This window comes from Penicillium maclennaniae, assembly GCF_028827695.1.
Source record: "Penicillium maclennaniae strain IBT 15551 chromosome Unknown utg000007l:1.0-4884863.0:1.0-4888362.0, whole genome shotgun sequence".
Lineage (NCBI taxonomy): Eukaryota > Fungi > Ascomycota > Eurotiomycetes > Eurotiales > Aspergillaceae > Penicillium > Penicillium maclennaniae.
The window spans coordinates 4,149,909-4,170,427 of record NW_026623219.1 but is presented as its reverse complement, the minus strand read 5'-3'; the positions used below and the strand labels follow the sequence as shown (position 1 = coordinate 4,170,427).

At 51.9% G+C, this 20,519-nt stretch overlaps 6 protein-coding genes across 6 annotated transcripts; 5 read left to right on the top strand and 1 right to left on the bottom strand.

The window, feature by feature from the left end:
* Nucleotides 1–315: 315 nt before the first annotated feature.
* On the top strand, nucleotides 316–1,586 carry N7477_008762 (putative nuclear pore protein (SEH1); the record flags this gene model as incomplete). The annotated part of the gene is made up of 3 exons (XM_056970425.1): nucleotides 316–525; nucleotides 591–1,428; nucleotides 1,480–1,586. 3 exons carry the CDS (start codon nucleotides 316–318, stop codon nucleotides 1,584–1,586), a joined length of 1,155 nt encoding a protein of 384 aa, XP_056820457.1.
* Nucleotides 1,587–1,913: 327 nt separating this feature from the next.
* On the top strand, nucleotides 1,914–3,485 carry N7477_008761 (putative proline permease; the record flags this gene model as incomplete). Its single annotated transcript, XM_056970424.1, has 3 exons — nucleotides 1,914–2,082; nucleotides 2,123–2,574; nucleotides 2,616–3,485. 3 exons carry the CDS (start codon nucleotides 1,914–1,916, stop codon nucleotides 3,483–3,485), a joined length of 1,491 nt encoding a protein of 496 aa, XP_056820456.1.
* A 2,327-nt stretch (nucleotides 3,486–5,812) lies between these two features.
* N7477_008760 (uncharacterized protein) lies at nucleotides 5,813–7,776 on the top strand (the record flags this gene model as incomplete). The annotated part of the gene is made up of 2 exons (XM_056970423.1): nucleotides 5,813–5,859; nucleotides 5,919–7,776. The coding sequence occupies 2 exons, from the start codon at nucleotides 5,813–5,815 to the stop codon at nucleotides 7,774–7,776; spliced, it is 1,905 nt and encodes a 634-aa protein (XP_056820455.1).
* A 133-nt stretch (nucleotides 7,777–7,909) lies between these two features.
* On the top strand, nucleotides 7,910–8,683 carry N7477_008759 (uncharacterized protein; the record flags this gene model as incomplete). The annotated part of the gene is made up of 1 exon (XM_056970422.1): nucleotides 7,910–8,683. The coding sequence occupies one exon, from the start codon at nucleotides 7,910–7,912 to the stop codon at nucleotides 8,681–8,683; it is 774 nt and encodes a 257-aa protein (XP_056820454.1).
* A 1,578-nt stretch (nucleotides 8,684–10,261) lies between these two features.
* Nucleotides 10,262–12,699, top strand: N7477_008758 (RNA polymerase II accessory factor CDC73 family protein; the record flags this gene model as incomplete). The annotated part of the gene is made up of 3 exons (XM_056970421.1): nucleotides 10,262–10,605; nucleotides 11,111–11,906; nucleotides 11,968–12,699. 3 exons carry the CDS (start codon nucleotides 10,262–10,264, stop codon nucleotides 12,697–12,699), a joined length of 1,872 nt encoding a protein of 623 aa, XP_056820453.1.
* Nucleotides 12,700–14,049: 1,350 nt separating this feature from the next.
* On the bottom strand, nucleotides 14,050–16,212 carry flbA (developmental regulator FlbA; the record flags this gene model as incomplete). The annotated part of the gene is made up of 4 exons (XM_056970420.1): nucleotides 14,050–14,193; nucleotides 14,249–14,436; nucleotides 14,494–15,634; nucleotides 15,718–16,212. The coding sequence occupies 4 exons, from the start codon at nucleotides 16,210–16,212 to the stop codon at nucleotides 14,050–14,052; spliced, it is 1,968 nt and encodes a 655-aa protein (XP_056820452.1).
* Between the last annotated feature and the right edge of the window lie 4,307 nt (nucleotides 16,213–20,519).

The window sequence follows — 20,519 nt, the reverse complement described above, 5'->3', positions numbered from 1 at the left end:
GGGGTCTGAGAAATTCAGCAACCCGATCAATCCCAGACGAAGTGAATAACAATTTTAAAAAGAGCAAGAGCTTACGCAACCTGGCATCAAGCCGGAAGCAGCGATAAGCTTATCGATTCTGCCGAGAACGCACACACCGCTTTGTGGGCGGCGAGATCCAGTCCCGTGATACTGGCGGCCGAGAAAGGCAAGCCGCAGGGACGCTGAGACACCTCTGTTTCATGTCACAGCATGCATACGTTTGGGTGAAACGCATCATTGGCCCATTGACGGATTACCCTGGCTCTATCTAGTCAAGTCAAAGATCTGGTCTTGATGGGGGCAGTGGAGCACCCCGAGATGGCTGGCGGTTTTGCCGACTTCGATGCTGGCCACCGGGATCTGGTATCGGTTACCAAGTTCAACTTTTACGGAAACCGCATTGTCACGGCCTCGTCCGATCATCGCATGAAAGTTTGGGACTTGAAAGATAATCAATGGCAGCTGACGGACACCTGGCGAGCCCACGACGCGGAGATTCGCGATGTAAGACTCAAAGAAAACAGTGCCTGATACCGCGTGGCTGAATCTAAGCTAAACCCTTGTTCCAGGCAACATGGAATGGTCCCTTCTCTGGTCAGCATATCGGCAGCGTGGGAGAAGACATGAAGTTCAAAATCTGGCAGGAAGATGTAACCCAGCCGCCTAACTCGGGCCGTCGGTTCAGGTCCATCTTTCGCATGACGGCTCCTCAAAGACACCCATTTGTGTCGTTGGACTTCCGCAATATTGATCTGGAATCATGGCTCGCCTTGATCACAAGAGATGGCTACTTGATGATTATGGAGCCGGTCAGTCCAGATAGTCTGGCGGACTGGCAAACCATTGACCAATTTCGCGTATGTCCCGCGCCTGAACGCGGCGAGGAGACAAGCTTCAGGGTCCAATTTCACCATGACCCCACAGACATTACACACACCCTTCTGCCGGACTCAGATCCGAAGAGCCTCTCGCTGGTTGTGGCAGCCATGGACACAGTCAAGATATATCGCACCGATGCGAATCGGCGCTTTTATCATGCCATTGAATTGAATGGGCATGGCGGTCTCGTACGGGACATCTCCTGGGCCAATGGCTCTGTCCGAGGCTATGATCTCATCGCAAGTGGAGGCAAAGATGGCTTGGTCCGTATCTTCGAGGTCCACACCATTCCCATCAACCAGGGATCCCAAAATTCCAACTCCCGAAAGGACGATCGTCGTCAACAGCAATCATCACTGCGAGGAATGTCGCAGTCAGGCATTGGGTCTGCTCTCGCAACCCGTGCGCCTTCTTCGCCTTCCAACCGGCCAGCGACTGGAGACTCTCAATTTCGACACTCCTTCAAGCAGGTGGCTTGTATTGACAGCAAGCATATTGATGTGTGGCAAGTTGAATTTTCTTTCGCGGGTAAGCTGTGATCCCTTATGTACTCTTTATGCCCTGACATGGCTTTTCCAGGTGATTCTCTTATCTCCTCTGGCGATGATGGCGTAGTCCGGTTCTGGAAGAAATCGTTGACCGGAGAGTGGCTGGAGTTTGCGGAGACGGACATGGCCTCGCAATGAGATTTACCTTTTTTTCCCTTTTACTCTACACCAAGAGCAACTCCTAATCTGTCAGGATATTGTACCCTTGGCAGGTAGTTCAATGATACCCTTTCATTTCATTCCAAAGTTTGAATATGAATACGATGCTGTGGTATTGTGCTATCTTCAGATCATGTTGATGCGCGTCCTGATGGGAAGTTCTAAATATGTGGTGCGGCAGGTGCGACACGAGTGCGGGCGTGTCTTGAGTCCCTGCTGTGTTTCTCGGATTTTCTTAACTTCGCGATATTCTTCGACCTTACCTATGGTCGCCACTCATTAATCATTCTTATATGAAACGCACACATGGCCGTGAGCCCAACACTCGGCACTGGGCTGTTCAATGGTGCCGGTCAAGCCCTGGCCACCGGTGGCCCGGCTTCATTGCTAATTTCCTACATATTTCTATCACTATTGGCCTACTTCATGGTTACGACTGCCGCTGAAGTCGCTACTCATACACCCTCTCGAAATGGTACCCTAGTCACACACGTCTTTCGATACATGACTCCTAGCATGGGAGGTTGCTGCCGGCTTTCTTCGCTGGTATGCCTTGGTCATGTTTGTCCCATACGAGATTACGACTGCGGTGGTGAACCTCGGCATGTGGAATCCCGGATCTGCAATCGCGGGCCAACTGTCTATCATCACGGCCGTCGTCGTAGGCTACAATTTCATTCCCGAGCGATTATCTGGGAGTTTCGAGAAGTTGCTCACCAGAATCAAGATCGGCACCATGGCCAGTCTCCTTGTTCTGTCTATTTCTATTGCTATGGGTGGTGCTACTGGACATGATAAGTGGGGATTTCAGTACTGGAAGAGACCTGGTGCGATGCGTGAATACTTGGTAAAAGGCGCGATGGGAAAGGTCTTGGGCTTGCTACAGTGCCTTCTAACCAGTTCCGTCGCCTTCGTCCTAGCCCCCGAAATGATCGTTCAACGTGCTGAGTCCCCCCCCAAGCACCGAGTGAGTCTGAAGTGACCGAAACCCTGGATGCTGACATTCAGTCTGGCCTGCCGCAACGGGTGACCATTGACGTTGCTACTACGATTGTACCATATATCTTGAGTTCCTTGGCCATGGGATTGATGGTCCCATATAACGATCCTCTTCTTACCAACAATGGAACTGGGGCAGGCTTAGCCCCTTTCGTCATTGGACTCAACATGGCGAAAGTTCGGATTGTCCCCGTCATCGCAACCGTATCGATCGTCTTTTCCTCGGTCGTCTCCGGTCAATCGTTTTTGTTCACTGCTTCACATGTATTGGTCGCCATGTCAGAGTATGGCCACGGACCCAAATTCTTCCAACTCCGCAATAGACATGGTATTCGTTACGTGGCCGTCACAGTGTCCGCCCTGCCTGCTCTTCTTGCCTTCATGTCCCTCGCGGTTTCCAGCTCAGCTGTGTCGAACTACTTTCTCCTCTTCCTCAACAGCTCCGGCTTCATGTCCTGGCTCATTACCGCCTCTGTATACCACCATTACAGACGAGAAATGAAATTGCGAGGCATCACCCGCGCGTATCGGTTCGACATCCAACCCTTCGGTACATACTTCGGGCTAGCTGCCAGTGCTGCAATGATTGTGGCCAATGGCATCACTGGAGCGCTTCCTGGTTCTCGGGCTGAGACTAGAGTTGGCAGGCTTCTCGCTGCTTATATCACTCTCCCCATGTTCAGCCTTGTATACCTTTTCCATCGCTTCGGGGATGTGATTACCTATCGCAATCAAGAGAGCGAAGAGCACACTGGAGATAGCGGCTCTGATAATCTCACAGATCAACCTCCTCGTGAACGAAGCCCGGTAAATGGGCGATCCGATAGTTTATCAGCGCTCGAGATGGATCAAATTTGGTCATTGGCCAGGGAAGCTTAAATGATGTGGTGTGTGCAGGCAGCGGCTACTTGGATCCGGGGATTTGGAGTTGTTCTTTCATTTATCAATAGTTCTGTTTGCTTCTTTTGTTCTTGAACTATTGATACAACTGTTTGGCGCCAGTGCCTCATGCCCTTACTACTTTTGGAATCACGTAGACTACATTCACGTGGCATGTGCACCAACTTCCCACACCAACTTTTTCCAATTTCGAATATCACTTCATTCATCCCTCCATTCTCAAATTTGATACTCACGATCACCTTCTGTCTCTGACCCCCTGGTGTGCTCGTTATTGATACTCCGCGTTCTCCGTCGGTGTGTATCGGGTGTGCTGCTTGATGTATCATGGGGGGGCACCCCCGCGCCACCAAAATCAGACCAAGCCAACCTGGCGCGTCCAGATAACAAGTGCCAGGTCTTATGCTGAAATTACGGTTGCCTCAGATTCTCAGATCTGAGCGGAAGGTGTATGTCAACCCTGGTTCAGCTGCTGGTGCTGATGTTGATGCTCGACGGGCCGCGGGTGGACCATACAGAATCAATGCTCGTTTTCCGCCTAAGGATCGACTTGACGTTTTTGATTAGCCCTGTTCCTTGCGCACCAGCATCCTCTATAGTGGCAAAAAAAAAGGCCACCAAATCACAAGATTGGAATAATAATATTGCAGACCTGCTGAACATCCCATCCCCCCCCTTTTTCACACTTACTTAGGAATCTCTTCTTCCGCCCCGATCCTAAGTTACCGAGTTCCCACTTCCGGTGCTTAGTCGTACACTTTGTGTCCTTCAGGCCTTTTTCTTCTACCCTACGCCTGGGCCAGAAAGGCTTTTGGGCCCCCCCTCCCCTCGCGACATCTGCGCCACTTGCCCACCCCCCCTACCCTGCCCCATTCATCCTTCCCGCTGATCTCCCTTTTTTCCATGGACCATGTTCCGCTCTATACTCTTTGCTTCTGCACCCCCCCTTGCCCCCCATGGTCGGAATTTCCTCCCCCTTTCCTGAATCCTTCCATTGCTATCTGCTAGCCGCTTTCTGATTCTATCAGATCCGTGCAAGGCGTTGTCTCTCGTTGAGAAGACGCCTCACAGAATGCTTCTGGCCATTCCAGGGCCCTTTGCTCTTGTCTGCATAAAGACAACTTCCTCTGGGACTCGTTGGGACAAGACATCTGCCTATCCCCCTCGGAGCACTGAGCTGTCCTCTGTCGAAATTCAGTGAGACCTATGCGTATTTCACAGGTCACCAAGTCACACTGAGGTGCCTCCGAAACCCGATCGTGCATCGAAACCTGATTGCGCTGGGATGGGACACCCATATTGAAACTTACTTTTCTATACGACTAATGATCATCTAGATGCTAACCTACAGACCTAGGAGTAGGTACACGGGAAGATGTCCTATCTTACCTATCTTACTCAGTCTCCCCCATGCATTTCTGGGCCGTGGACTCCCCACCGAGTTCTTCCCGACACTAGTCCCCTTCGGGTAGTGTCATCTTACCATTCCCGTACCCAAAGTCCCGTGACCTTCAGCAATGCCCTGTTTTTTTCGTTTTCAGGTCGAGTCACTCTTCTGGTCGCATCCCAGCGCGTGGTCCACGCTAGACCCTTTTCGCCCTCCTGGTTCGGGGCCCATTCGCTGCCTTAGGCCCGCCTCTCCTCCTTCAACTCGAATCACCCTCTTTTCCCTCTCCTTTTCCCACTGCGCAGTTCCTGTCTTCCTCGGATCCCCTCAGTTTCATTTGTTTCCGTCTCTTCCACCATCACTATTATCTGAAAACCTCGTCTCCTCCTTCTCGTCCTCTCTACGCGATCCCGTCACTCACCCTTTTCGCCCTCGACTCGTCCCCCTCTGACCACGACCCTATCTTGCTCCCACGCAATCGCGCCTTTCAACCTCTCTTACCTCGAATCGCCTCGAGCCTCAGTCTATCCTCCGGCGCTTTTGAGATCGCTATCTGAAACCCCCTTCCTTCCACCCTTCTGGACACGGGCAGGCGCATTCAGCCAAGATTTTCCGACCTCGTCAGCCCACCTTGGCTATTCAATAGCCATCGGGATTAATCCAGTTTTCCTGTTCAAACCAGTCCATTGTAGTGGCCGGTTTACTGAGGTTTCCACTGGAGGCCATTTACCTTACCGTTCCCTTGCTGCGTGGTCCACTGGCCGAACGCGTCTGGCATTGACGAGGAGAAAAAGCAGTGAGCCGTCTGCAAAAGCGGTCGTTGACATGCCCATTGAATGGTGACGGTACGGCGACGCCATTCCCCACATCCCAAAAACACCATTTTGCCGTTACCTGAGAGGGGGTGATCTGTCAGACTATGACAGATACCTCCTCCCTCGCCATCACGCACGCCACGACGGATTCGTATCCGGTCCCCGCTCCTCTGGGCTCACCTCTCGCCAACGGTGCCATTTCGGACTCAGTCGCCCCGACGAAGAAGAGCCGTACACCATCAAGTGCATCTGTCAGTTTGACGAAGATGATGGTAACACGGTATTCTGCGAAGGGTGTGAGACATGGCAGCACATCATCTGTTACTACCCTAAACATAGGGTCCCTGATGTGCACAACTGCGTCGACTGTGAGCCTAGGCCTCTGGACGTCCGTCGCGCTATCGAGCGCCAGCGGGCAGAGAGTGTCAAAGAGCGAAGTGAGGACGGTGACCGGAAAAAGCGACCGAGTGCGAAGGCTACAAAGAAGAAGGGCAAGGAGGGCGACGTGAATGGGTTTGGCCATCAGCGAAGCGAGTCAAGGGCACGCGATCAGCCGCCGTCCAAGAAGACCAAGACTTCCCACCGCTCATCCGCGTCCATTAGCGCTCTCGCGGGTACCCAGATCCTTCCCTCGGAGACCCGTAAACGTCGTTCATCAACATCCATTGCTCCCAGCCCCACTAAGCCTTCTGGCCCTTCCATCCCGCTTTATTCGAACGAATTTCTTCACCTTTACGACCGAGACGATGAACACGTGGACATGGATAGTAATCTGTTTGTTAATGTGAACCTAGTTGGTGATACCGCTTCGTGGGTCAAAGATCCCGAGGCCTTGAAGCTGGTGACCAAGGGGAGCACTGAGGAAACGTTCAACTGGTCTGATGCGGCTTTGGATCGATCGCGTTGGCCGAATTTGACCACCGACGTTATCACGGGCCCTTCGCCTGAGATGGGCGGGCCCCAACCGACTTGGAAGATTTTAAAAACCCAGAATCCTGTGCAGAAAGATCAGATCGTTGGGGAAATCACGGGTAAGGTTGGCCTGTTCAAAGACTACTGCCTGGATCCCAAGAATCGGTGGCAGGAATTGCGACATCCCGAACCCTTCGTTTTCTTCAGTTCTCACCTTCCTCTTTACATCGACAGCCGCCACGAAGGCAGTGTTCTTCGCTACACCCGTCGGTCGTGCAATCCCAACGTCACCATGAAAATATTCATCACCAACGATGTCGAGTACCACTTTTGCTTCGTTGCCAAGGAGGATATACCCCCCAACTCAGAGATCACCATTATGTGGTATGTGGACTCATCTCTATCTGGGTCACCGGACTCTGAATTGCCCGAGTCATCGAATGGGGTGGTCAAGCAGGAGTCTGGTGACAGTACGACTGAGGCTGCGGCCATCACCACCGAAGCTGCTGCTATTTGCATAAGTAACACACTCGCGAATTTCGGGGGCTGTGCCTGTGGTATGCCTCGGAGTTGTCTACTTGCGAAATTGGATTCCCGGCGGCATCCTAAATCACTTGAGTCTGGTGTCAAGCAGGCGAACGGTAAGCGGAGGAGGGTCAAAGCGAAGTCCATCGCGTCGCCTCGCGATACAAGTCGCACTTCCATCAGTCGTGCTGGAAGCGAGACGACCAAACATGCAGAAGACGATGAAGTCGCCGCGGAATCTCGATCCACCTCGGGCTCCGCACGTGGTCACCCTCGAAGCCGTGACACCAGTCCTGTCATTGCGGAGTTGTCTACTCGTGAAAAGCGTAAGATTGCAGATGCCGAGAAACATTTCCAGCAATTGGAGCAACAAGAGCATCGCCCAGGGCAGAAGAAGAAGAAACGTGTCAGTGGGCCGTCGACGCAGTCACCTGCACCTGTGGCAAGCTCCACCCAAACCGGATACTTTCCTTCTCAGCCGCGCTCAGCCAAGTCACTCCGTCTTGATCCCGCTGGCCAATCTCGCTCTCCGACATCAGCGCTGTCCCCTGGATCTTTCCCCCCCTGGTCGTCATGGATCCCCTCGAAAAACGTCCAGATCAAGCACTCCATTCTCTCGCACTACGCATAATAAGCCCGCATACGTGGATGCCGCCGTCCAGGCCGATCTGAGCGAATCCGAGGATTCCATACTCCGCGACCCGTCACCGCGCCCTCGTTCGGTTTTTGTCCCTATAACTCTACGGCTGTTGAAAAGGTTTAGCATGGATCGGATGAAATCCGAAGAGGATGCGCGGCAGCAATTATCTTCGGCCGGTTCCGATAGTGCGGGTCCTGCAGCATCGTCATCCCCTTACACGGTTCGATCTCCAGTGGTCAGTCACAGCGATTTTGCCATGGTCGATGCGGACAACGAGCAGAAGCCTTCAACGCCACTTGGCCAAATGGATGCAGAGTTGCAAGGTGACTCTAGCAATGTTGAGTCTGAATCGCTTCCAGCCAATCAGGATCTCAGCAAGCCGCCTATCCCTCCTCCCTGGCCATCCACTGCTGCTCACAACACCCGTCTCCCTGGCTCTATAATGCCGGCTGGTCGTGGCAACCTTCGTGTCACTATGCCCCCTCCATCTACAATTCCTACCGCCCCTTCTTCCGCGGTCAGCCCGAGAACCGCATCTCTCAATTCTCCGACCAACTTTGATACATCTCCCAATGCCACTATGCCTCCGGCTCTCTCCGCGGCACCTGCACCTACCCCTGCCAAGAAAAAGCTCAGCCTCGGTGATTATCTTAACCGAAGAAATACCATGACGACCACTCCCAATTCGGAGAAGTCCCAGGTTCAGGCAGCAAGTTTCGCTTCCCAGACATCACCCTCCACGCCAGGGTCAGGCCCAACCCCCAGTGCCGATGGTGAAAAGACTCCCAGCAAGGCTCCTCCCGTCGCCAAGGCAGAGGCACCACTAAGTTCACCCGATGCAGTAATGAAAGACGCTCCGGAACCTACTCAACCTCACATCCCCTCCATCTCATCGTGACCTGTTCACAGTGACATGTTCTCGTGCGGTGGGTGAACTTATGGACTTACGTGTTAACGACTCCAAAAATCTTTCTTGCGTGACTTGATCTGGCCCCTACTGAGCGGGCCTGGCGTTTCGGGCTGTTTGGATGACAGTTCTTCTTTTTTGTTTTTCTCTTTTGAGGCGTACTCGGCGTGTCAATTGACTGGGAATGGATGGTTACGGAAATACCAGGAATGGGTTCAGGGAACAGGGCTGCTACTCGAATGCAGTGCTCGATCTTTCATGATTTGTGAGATTATCTGCTGAATTACGTTTTCTCCCCTTCGACGTCACCATTTCTCATGGTACGGATAGCTTGTATGAACAACACGTTGATCATTTTTGTCGCATCGTCTCAACTTGATCGTAGAGTGTAGTATTGTCCTTCCGTTCGAAATTGTTTGTAGGTCAATTTTGGTTTCGGTGTATAATCATGCTTGGTTTGCATCTTTGGTCATAGACGCACCTGAACTGGTGAGCATTGACAAAGATTCTTTTGATAGATTCCTCAGTACATGGAAGTAGTTTATAAGGACTGAGAAATGAACGGTGGAAGTGTCTTGCCTCACCTGTGAAGTTTTCTTGCCCCAACATAAAGATTGGGGGCCGACATACTGTAAGTAGAAGGACTAGGGGACGAAGCACGCTGGGACTACTGATCTGCCTTTTGAGATCTTTCGCTGTTCAATTTCCACTCTCTGCCCTGCTAAGGTACATGCAACAGCGCAACGATGAGCGTCTCTCTTGAATCCTTCGCCTTGAACGAGGCCCAGTCTCAACAAACTCAAGAATTTGACATCGAACAGCGAGCGCTACGACAGGCAGATGGAGGAAGAGCTGCCTGGTTAATGCTGGCATCGTCGTGTCTCATTCAGCTGTCAACTTGGGGTATACCTCAACTTGAGAATGACTCAAATATACGAACTAATCTGCCGCAGGCTTCTCTACCGTGTTTGGGGTCTTCCAAGAGTATTATACGACTCATAGTGTCCTGCAGGGAAACAAAGGAGATCTTGCCACTGTTGGAGCCACTTCAGGAGTACGTTTCCACGCCCGCTCAACCCTTCTGATACGACCAATCTCTAAGCTGATGGACCTGCCAGGGCATTCTCTATCTCATGTCACCAGTGACCTTCACGCTGCTGACCCGGTATCCGTACCCTGCAAACATACTGCGCCCCAGCTGGACTGGTCATCACGGTGATCGGGTCGACTCTTTCTTCCTTCTCGACGGAAATATGGCATCTGATCGCTACCCAGGGCGTAGTATGCGCCATCGGTAATGGCCTCCTATGGAGCCCGAACTCGCTGTATCTTGATCAGTGGTTTATCCGGAAGAAGGGCTTTGCACTGGGTGTTATGTGGGCTGCAAAGAGCGTCACTGGCGTGGCTCTTCCTTTTATCACAGCTTCTTCTCTCGATCACTTTGGTTCGAGTACTACTTTGCGTGCTTGGGCGATTATCACGGTATGAGCCTTCTGCCTCACGAGCTACTCTCCCTGTCAACCACTTACTGTTTCATAGTTTATATCGACCATTCTGTCCCTGCCGTTCATGAAACCCCGGATTCCAGTGTCGCGTTCGTCTGCTACCCGTCGCCTGGATCTTAGTTTCCTACGCCTGGCCACCTTCTGGATGCTGCAAGTGGACAACATCATCCAGAGTTTCGGATACTTCCTTCCCTCGACATATCTCCCCTCCTACTCAACGGTAACAATCGGCCTGCAAGTGACAATGGGCACGATGCTCGTCTCACTCTTCAACGCAACATCCATCTTCGGCGGCATTGCACTCGGAATGCTCTGTGATCGCTTCGCAGTCACTAATATTCTATCGCTCTCTTCAATCGGATCTGCTTTATCGGTCTTCCTTTTCTGGGGCATGGCTGGTAACGAAACGTCACATACTGGCATTGCTCTACTTACTCTTTTTCGATCAGTTATGGCTTCTTCGCAGGTGGATTCATTTCCACTTGGTCAGTGATAACGCAGATCAAACATGATTCCTCTCCATCCTTGGAGACTGGATTAGTATTTGGTTTGCTTGCTGGTGGTCGAGGTATTGGAAATGTTGTGAGTGGACCGCTGAGTACATTACCACTTCACCAGGGGTCTGTGGGTGATCCGAATGGCCTGGACAATGCAACAGGCTATACTACCAAATACGGTACCTTGATCATTTTTACAGGAGTCACCGCCTTGTTGGGTGCGTGGAGCTGGATGTGGCGGTACATCGGCTCGGGGCTGCGTAGTATGAGTTCAAAGTGGCCGATTGGAGTGATATCTTCCTGGCTATGTTAGAAAGACAGACCAAAAATATTCTTAATTAATATCAGATGCAATTCTCGCAAATGAAATAAGTAGTTCCTAATTGCGTAAAGCATTCCTAATGACCATGGTCTAGACAAAGACGATCCATCCAAGTCACGTGCACCGAGCTTAATCGCGCATCCGCCGAACTTCCAGGCGCAATTACTAGTTGCTCCCAATCCAACCGCAGCTTCTCCCAGGGCGCTGTACCCTTCATCAAGATCATGTCCGCGGCCGAACAAGACCCTCTCCTCTCACTTCGACGCGCCATCGCCTCCGGCAATCTCCCAAAGCCGACGACTTCATCTGAGCTCACCGACGAAAATGCGACAGAAGACCTAGCTCAGGCGACACATCTCTACTTCGCACAGCCAATTCCACAGGCAATTCCTTTGGGAGCAAGGACACGGTTCGTCTCCGATGCCACGAAAGAGGCTGTCGATCTGCGCAGTATCTTCTTCGCGTGGCAGAAGAAGGATGTCGCTATTCCCGAGTACATTGCCTCGGCGCAGGAGCTGAATGAAGCCCTCAAGGCGAAGGGCCAGGGAGAGCAGGTTCAGAATCTCGTTTTCCTTGAGCGTCTCGACCTCATTACCTGGCTTGAAGGAGCCTCGGATGGAAGTGACCACATCAAGCCGCTCGAGGGTGCTGCAGCTGCAGCTGAGGCGGCCGCTGCGGCTGCCGGTGCTGCCCAGGCTGATGCGTCCGCTGGAATTGCCTCTGGTGCGACGGGGGGCATTCCACAGGTGCCCAGTGGGCCCGTTGGTGCTGTACCAGGCGCTGCTCCAGGTCGAGCACAGAAGCAAATCGACCCGCGGCTGCAGGAGATTTACAATGGAGAGCGAAAGACCGGAGATCGGAATACGGTGCTGCGCGGTATCAAGCCTACAGTGAGCTGAATCTCCCAATTGAGGAATGAGAATGTCAACGAAGCTAATTCTATATGGACAGGACTTCTCTCACGTCCGCAAGAGTGCCGAGGTGTTCCTAAGCCGCAACCGCCCGGGCCAAGCAGGCGCTAAACCAGGCGTGAAGAGCTCATCAATGGTTCCCGCCCCATCAGCCGGCCTCTCAATGCCATCATCGCGCAAATCCAACTCCCGTCCGGACCCCATCATCCTCCTCTCCCCCTCCGCCTCATCTCTTATCCGCATGTCAAATATCAAATCCTTCCTCCAAGACGGCGTCTTCGTCCCACCTGACCACCCAACTCTCAGCACATCTACTGAAGCAAACTTCATGGAACTCAAGCGCCCACTACGCATCAAAGCCGACCCGTCCAACCCCAACGCCTCAGCAATCGGCTCCGGCTCCGGCAGCCGCGGCCTCAAGCCAACCAAGTTCATTCTCGTCGACGGCACCACCAACTTCAAGCCGGAGTACTGGTCCCGACTCGTCGCCGTCTTCACCACCGGGCAGACCTGGCAGTTCAAGTCCTACAAATGGTCTTCTCCACCTGAGCTATTCAAGCACGCAACCGGTATCTACGTTGGCTGGCGCGGCGAGGAAGTTCCAGCGCAGGTGAAGGGATGGGGTCGTGGCGTGGAGAGTTTCGCCGTAGAGCGATGGGACGAGAAGGGTGGAATTCACGGCGGGGGACGATGGAGGGATCGGGAGGTTGTGGAGGGTATTTGGACTGCGATTGAAGAAGGCATGAGGCTGCGAGGCTGGGGTTCCAAATAGATTCTCTTCTTCGGTACTTTTGTTTCTTTGATACTTCGATTCCCCTTTTGTCAATTCTGCGGTTTCTTTCTCGAAAATGCAATTTGATGACACATAACATTAGGTGCGGCTTGGCGTTCAAGAATCTATACAATTTCATACACTTCTTGCCTTGGACAGCTGTGTATCGTTAATTGAGTGGCAAAGGCCCGGTACATTGGCCTTGTTATGGGGTGCGTTTATGTTCATTTCCTGTTCCTATCTGCACTGGTTTGTGGCATAGCAAAAGGAGAGAAGCCAGCCCTACGATGGACGTGGCAGCCCGATTCACAATAAAATGCATGTTTAGTACTTCAATATCACCAGTGAATGCGTCTGATGTCTAATGATCTATGCTAATCAAGTCACTACCCTCACTCCATAGAAGACTACAAGGGACAAGACTATATGATATCGTAATCTGCATTACAGACCCCGTGGGAACTGGTAAGATATGACATACAAAAAAAAAAACCAGAACTCACTCGCTGTGCCTTGAGGAACAATGCATGTGACAAAGGGAAAATAATGAGGAAAAAAGAAGAAAAAAAAGACAAAATATCGGACTGTCAAATGCTTCGAAATCCATGCAGAAAGAATCAAATGGATAAAAATATGGCGAGAAGGAAAAATGCAATGATAAACGCCATGTCTGATGCTCAACGAAAACAAAATCAAAGCATGCAAGTTTCAACCACCGGTCTTTTGTTCTGGGGAAATTTTCTGATGCTTTTTTTTTGCGGCTCTGGCGCCTCTCCAAGGTTGAAAAGATGCCAGCAGAAAGGGATATCGTGCATAAAGAATGAAGAAAACCGTCATTCAAATATTACAAGGTGGAGGGGAAGGGGGGAGGGGGGAGGGGGTCCCAAAGGAAATTCCGGCCTTCTCTATAACATGAGGCATCGATCGTAACGTCTTTCATCTGGAAGGAATAAAGGAAAAGCTCGTGGCGAGGGGAACAATGAAACAGGGAATAGAAGGGCAGCCCAAGAACCAGGGGGATCTAGGCTGCATGCCAATTGAAAATCAGAGAAGGGAAATTCGTGGTCGGAAGCGATCATGACAAAATCGGAATGCTCGAAACCAGAGCTCTCCCCTGTTTCCTCAGACTCATTGCGCGAGATCCCCGTCGCGGGTGTGATTCCCGCGTTGCAGTCGCACAAGTACGGGAAGTGGATATGACTTGGTTGGCCCGGTATCGCATCCGCTGGACTTTGATTCGGGCGAAAAAGCGTTGAAGCTTGGCGATTATGCGCGGACAAGGGACTTGGGGACGTTCGAATCACGTCGAGGCCGGGCATTTGCTGATATGTAGGCATCAATCGATGATTGTCATGACCGAGCTGAACGGCTCATGCTTCGTTCCGGGCCGCCGGGGGTCGGCGAGTACGAGCGTGTACCGCCAAAGATGTCCACGTCGTGCTCCTGTAGGACCACGGAGTACTTCGGGTCACGAAGGAATTTCGGAACGGAGTCCTGGAAGTGCAAGTCAGTACCAGGCACACTTATCTCCGGATAGGATCAGACTTACACTCGACATCAGCTTGAAGACCGAGGTCTGAGCAAGCTCGAAGAGGTGGACCACCTCCTGAAGACTCTTAAACATTGACTCGTCGTCGCCCACAGCCTTGGTCATACGACTGGCCAGGCTGTTGCGCAGCGCGTGGTCAATGTTCAATTCACAGGGTGATCCAGGGGCCAGGAACGCGTTGTACAAACCTAAAGTTGTGTTAGAGAGCAAACACGAATGCAAATTCGATGGGCCGCAAAACTCACCATAGGCCGCAGCCAGGGTCTCGCGCACCGAGTCGACCTTGGTGAATGTGCCCGTCTTCTCCGCCTTGTGGTAGTTGGCGGTAAACTCGGAAACATCGAGATAGAAGGAAAGGTTCTCCTCGCACAGCGAGTAACGCAAAAATTCGCGGAAGAGTAGACGAAGGGCGGGGTCACCCAAGATGTGGGTCAGTCGAGCGTTGTTAGAGTCACGGGGCATACCACGGCTGTCGTAGGTAGTGTGGTTGGTGCTGGCATTGGCATCACGGGCCTTGTCACGAGCAATCCATCCACACACGCGCTGTCCTCGCTCGGTAATGGCGTAGATCGCATACTTGGACGGTTGGAAGACGGCGTTCGAGTCGGGATAGGACTTGTCGTCCTGGATCATGGTAATTAAACCATACTTGAGGAACAACTCCGCAATCAGGCAAGTCTCGCGGCGTTCGATAGTTGTCGAACAATCCATCAACCAATCCACAGCACCTTTTCCGGTAAAGGTGTTGGTGTAGGACTTTCCATCATGCAGCTTACGCTCCCGAGCCATCTTCACACCCACAATACCGTTGGAGTAGTCGCTTAACGAGTCGGAATCGGAAGTAGAGATGCTGCTTTTGACGTTGGGGCCATCTTGACCAGCGAAACGGCGGAAGATGACTTCAATAGTGGCTCGGTCATGCGACAGCTTATCGGTTTCGGTATCTCGCTCGAGGTTTACCAGTTGCATGGTATTGCGCGTTGACTCTAGCACGTCCATCACGTGACGAGCAGTAATTCCGTTCCGCTGACAGAATCGCTGCAGGATGTTGATACCCTTGGGAGTGAGCTGGAAAAGCGCTCCCTTCATAGGGAAAATCGGCAAAGCCTTGCCATCTACTGACTCGATGAAGCGAGCATCCACGAAGCGCTGACACACGGAGCGGGCCATCTCCTTGGCCATGGAAAAGGTGGTGGTTGTGGTTGTGGTCACGATGCGCGAAGGATCCTTGGGGTCGGGCATGCGGTTCGACTGGGAGAACTTGAGCGAGCCCAAGTTATTGATCGCCTCTTCCGAGGTGAAGGTGTGATCATAGCGCGTGAAGCGAACTCGGTGCGAATCCAACTTCAAGCTCACCATGAGGGTGGAGAACAAGTCCATGAAATCCTAACGGTGATTGTTAGTTACTCTAATGCGGGCTATTCGGACCGTGGCCCATGCCACTCTCGATATTCCCAGTAGTGACCTACCTTGGTGAAGGGCCGCTCATCTTCGGTCATGCGCAACAACCTTGACGACGTTTGGTGCATTTTGGGGGGCACAGTTGGCGCAGGGCCGGACAGGCTGCGAAAGTCTTGAGGAGGGGTCGGAACGCGCTGAAGAGTCAGGCGGCGTTGAGGCGGATCCGGAGAATAAGGGCGCCAGAGGGACAATTGCTCGTCGTCGGACAATGGCGGGGTCAAGGGGTTCTTGGTTTTGCTCAGACTGCTGGAGGAGGTGGAGGTGTGCAGTGTTGGAGTAGCAATGGTGGACCAACTCGCCAGGGCGCTGGAGGTTCTCTGAGCCAAGGCAGCAAAGGAACGTCGATTGCGTCTTGAAATCGAACCAACGACTGACCCAGTAAATGAGGGCTGAATGGGAATCGGATCAGTCGCAGGGGTTGAAGAATGAACGATGGAAGGCTCAGGAACTGCAGGAACTGGGAGAGGTTCGCTGGGGTGGTTCAAGGAAGGTAGAGTTGGCATTGAATGGGAAGTCTTTTGAGTAAACCACTTTCGTGAAAAGTGGGTAACATTAAACTGGTACCCACGATTCCATTCAAAAATACGTCGAGGTGTTGTAAAGTTGTAAAGCCAATTTTGGGTGGAACTCCTTATACAGTGTACGGGAGAGGAGGGGAATGGGGGAGGGGAATTAGGAATGAAAAGGAAGGGGGAAACGAGGTTGGGAGGAAATTATACACTATAGTTTCCGATTCCCTAGTTTCTTGGTTTCTTATTATTATTTTTTTCCCTTCTCTTTTTTCCCTTTTTGATTCTGAATCATTTATCTTATTTTATTTTTCAGTCAACCAATACCTTAGGTATCTATGAGGAGTGATGGAAGAGGGGAGAGAATAAAAAGGGAAAAAAAAAAAGCCCAAGCGGGAGAGTGCAATGAAGCGAAAAGAATAAATTGAGGGAAAAACGAAAAAGGGCGGGTCTAAGTAAAGAACGAAGAAAGAAGAAAAAAAAAAAAACCGACTGTGATATCCCTTGTGAAGAATCACAGCCATTCCTGTCAATGAAATGACCCACAGCCCACGCGTGAGTCCAGCCGGAAAGAGTTTAGGTATGCTGCACCCAAGCAACGTGGGCCAAGGGAGGGGATTGCCTCATGGTAAAGATCGGTGGGGTTCCTTGTTTCGGGCCTGAAACTGCGACCGGATGCCCGCAGTGCATACTGTGAGTGATCTCCCCTTCCTTTCTTCTTTTCACTTTTCCCGCCTCGTACGGCAGTACGGCGTATCAGTCCTATGCCCATGGTCGTCAGGCCGGTTCACTGTGTCCAGACCACGCTGGCCAGCAAATTCACAACTACCATCATCTGGGTGGTGTACCCCCACGCCAATTCCAAATACCAAGTCGATGATTTCACCATCCCCGGGGTCGCCGAGGCTCCCATGGACCCAACCGTCAGCGAGCCAGGGAAATGAGAACCATACACCGAATCAGATCCGCCTGAAGATCGCCAGGTAATGGTATTACCGATGTAATGATCCTCCAAAGGCTGATTCGGAACTCCCCCTTTTTCTTCTTCGCGCAGAACTGGACACTTCCCCAAAGAGGCATAGTGGCATCCCGATGTAGGAAGTGGCCTCCTATCATGTATCTCACCCTGGTTCTCATTGGGACACGATGGTCACAACACCCCACCTTGCTCCGAACTGGCTTCGTTTCTCTCGGCCCCCTGGCCCGAACAGGCAACGGCGCTTTTGAACTCACGCCCACGTGGGAAACCTTCGCCCACCCCAGTACTGTCAGGAACCTTATCGGGTGGTGGCGAGGTACCTTCGATCCCCATTACTGCTTTTTAGAGTCGGATCTTCGCCGGAGTATTTTCCATCGTTCTTGCCGCACTGGATGTCTCGAGCGATAAGGCAACGTTCTGTGGCATTCCACGTTTCAGTCACCTCCGATCGGGGTGGACCCCGGCGCCACGAAGTACTTGACTCAGGTTTTTATGTCTTGTATCTTGCGCATGGTGTTTCGTGTTTCAGGCTTTCCACCGTGGCGTGGGGTTCTTCGGACTTTCCAGGCTTCGGAGAGTCCCATGTGGTCCACGTGGACACACGTGGAGTCTGAGCGCCTGAGGCTCCCAATGATTGGCGTTCAAGTGCGGCTGTTTTATCCCGTCAAACGGCTTGTTTCATCTCCCCAACGCTTGGCTTCTGACTGATTCTAGAAGATGGAATGGAGGCGCACAGACGCACAATAGAAACATAAGAATTGGCTTGTCAAATCACCTACAGTACTGGCTCGCATCGCTTTCCTTAGACCGTCGATCGTCCCCCTGTTGGATAGATATCCTTACTTGGTGGTTGAGCCTCACTAGCCGTAAAATGCGCAATTGGCACCGACTCCAAGATTCTTCAAATCGGAGTTTACCCGTTAGTCTTTCTACCTTTCCGTGATTTGCTCTGCCCGAGAACCCTGCCAGAGAACATGGCGCGAACCCCTTCCTGAGACAGATGGAAACGAAGCTCGCTGTCATACACGTCAGCCTGGATCCTGCGAGGCAGTGCTCAGCAAGGCTGGCCAACCAGCCGAGGAGAGACCCCAGCGTCAATGCGAGCTCGTCCGCCAGGAGCCGACGAGCACCTTGGATTGGCTGGAGATCACGCTTGCCATGACAGAAATGCTTTGCGCAAAGGTGGACATGTCACTTTATGGGGTCGTTCGGATATCCCGGGTCCAGAAAATGATCCATATATCATGCAAATCGGAGAAAGATGTGACACATTGCGCATACTCGAGATCTATCGACTTTCGATGAGCCACGTGGATTGGAGTTCGATCTATAGTTTCCAGACCGCGCATGCGAGACTTTGCGGGAATGGTTCTCATGTGCACCAGTACCATGGTCTACCTCTCGCGTAGAATAAGAATAAAAATAGTACAAATAGGTAGGGGAAGGGTCCAACGAGGGCCATAAGCCCCGCGATTCAGTCACCGGGCGAGACGCTTTCGATCGGCGCCCGAAAGCTGAGGCTCTGATCAGGAACTAGAGCTGTCAAAAAAACCAAAAAAAAAAATAGTCAAAATCACAAATCACAAATCAGATCAAGTGCACATCGATCGAGGAACAACGACAGTGGAATCTTGGCGCGTATTAGCGAAAAGCCAATAAGTGAAACTGCTACTGCACACGCGAGGAAGCGTCGCTTAGTTCCGCCAAACTAGCCGTTATCGCCGAGATCAAGTGGGCATCATCAAAAATTGAGAGGCCCGCTAGCATCATTCCGGATAATTCTCCATGCGCCAGAATTGCGGTCAGACAGTCAACGGCAGAGTGCAAAGCCAAGACCCAGTGATCCTCGTATGATGATCCGCTAATTCCAAACGAGTTGGGGGAATGTAGCGGTACTAATCTACCCGAATTGGTGCTGATGGATATACGGGTATTATAACCCTTAGTTGTATCGATGATCCCTGACCGCCACGCGACAACGAATTCATGCAATTCACCTCTACCCATATTGCGCATCCACTTGAACCTTGGAAAGTTCCATGGTTCTGAGGCTGGATTATGGGCAGCCACGAATATAATCAGATACTATCAGGAAAAAGATCGTCTTCCCCCTGCGTACTCCCTACATTACACTATTACACTACTTGGCCTGGTCTAGCTCAAACCCCCAACCGAAAATCTTACGAGTCATGTGCGGAACTGTAAGACGCCGCGAACAGACCCTTGCGCCCATCACCCAGAGCATGCTTAGTGTTGTGAAACTTGGGGGGATCGTCGTTCTCGCCCGCTGCCCAAGTCCCCATGCTGAACTTTGTGCGTCCTGAACTAATCAGGTCTGGAGAGGAGACAAGCCACGGTCTGGCCGCGTAGGACGGTAACCCCATTCCGACCAGTCAAAATTGCGTTTCTCCGGTGATCCTCAACCAGGACGAAGTATAAAATAACCCTCACAGGATAACTCCCGATAAATCAGTAAGGAGATGTCAATCGTTGCGGAATACGGCAGCACTTGCAATCCGGCTACCCAGCCGGAACGTGGCTTCGGCTGTTCTGAACTCTCGCTTGACTTCGTGGCTCGCGCTAAGCTCGATCTTTGTCTATGTCCACCAGTACTGACCTGGTGGCTGGCGGATGTCCTATCTTTGGGAATAGCCTCCCAGTTCCATCATTTGTCATGGCGGGCTAGAACTAGCCAACAGGACTAATTGAACCGAGCGGCCCCTGAAATTTGAATTTCTATCCTCGTGTTTTTCACACTTCATGCTCCATTCTTCCGCATTTCGCTCTACGCAACAGGCTCCGCCAGCCCGAACTAGGACCCAGTTCTCCCATGTGGTTTTTCCCGCGCCCTACAACCTTTTTTTTTTTTCTTTCTCTTTCGTCATATCTATTCTCGTAAGCATATCGCGCGAGCTATGTGGGGAATTTCACCACGTGGGATTTGCCGGGTCGAACGTCTACCTAAAGTGAGTCACGTCGAGATCTGAGGCGTTAAGACCTCCACGTGTTACTGCAATAGGGGCTTTATTCGGCGACCACATAATTTCGCGTCAGCCCCGAAAACGGACCAGGGGTGTTCAGCTCTCTCAACAGAATACGACAAAACTCAACAGAAAAAAGGGGGGGAGGGAAGCCTTGCTATGCGTCCAGGGCTGAAAGAGCCTCAATTCTTCCTAGCCTCGGGTAGAATGGGCTATAGATGAGAAAGCCACAAGTCCCGGCAAGTGTCACCCTCCCCCCTGAAACAAACAATCGCCCGGGCATGCAAGGCTGGCTCCTTCATCCTTCGACCTAGAACCCAGGGAACTTGGTAGCCGCGGAC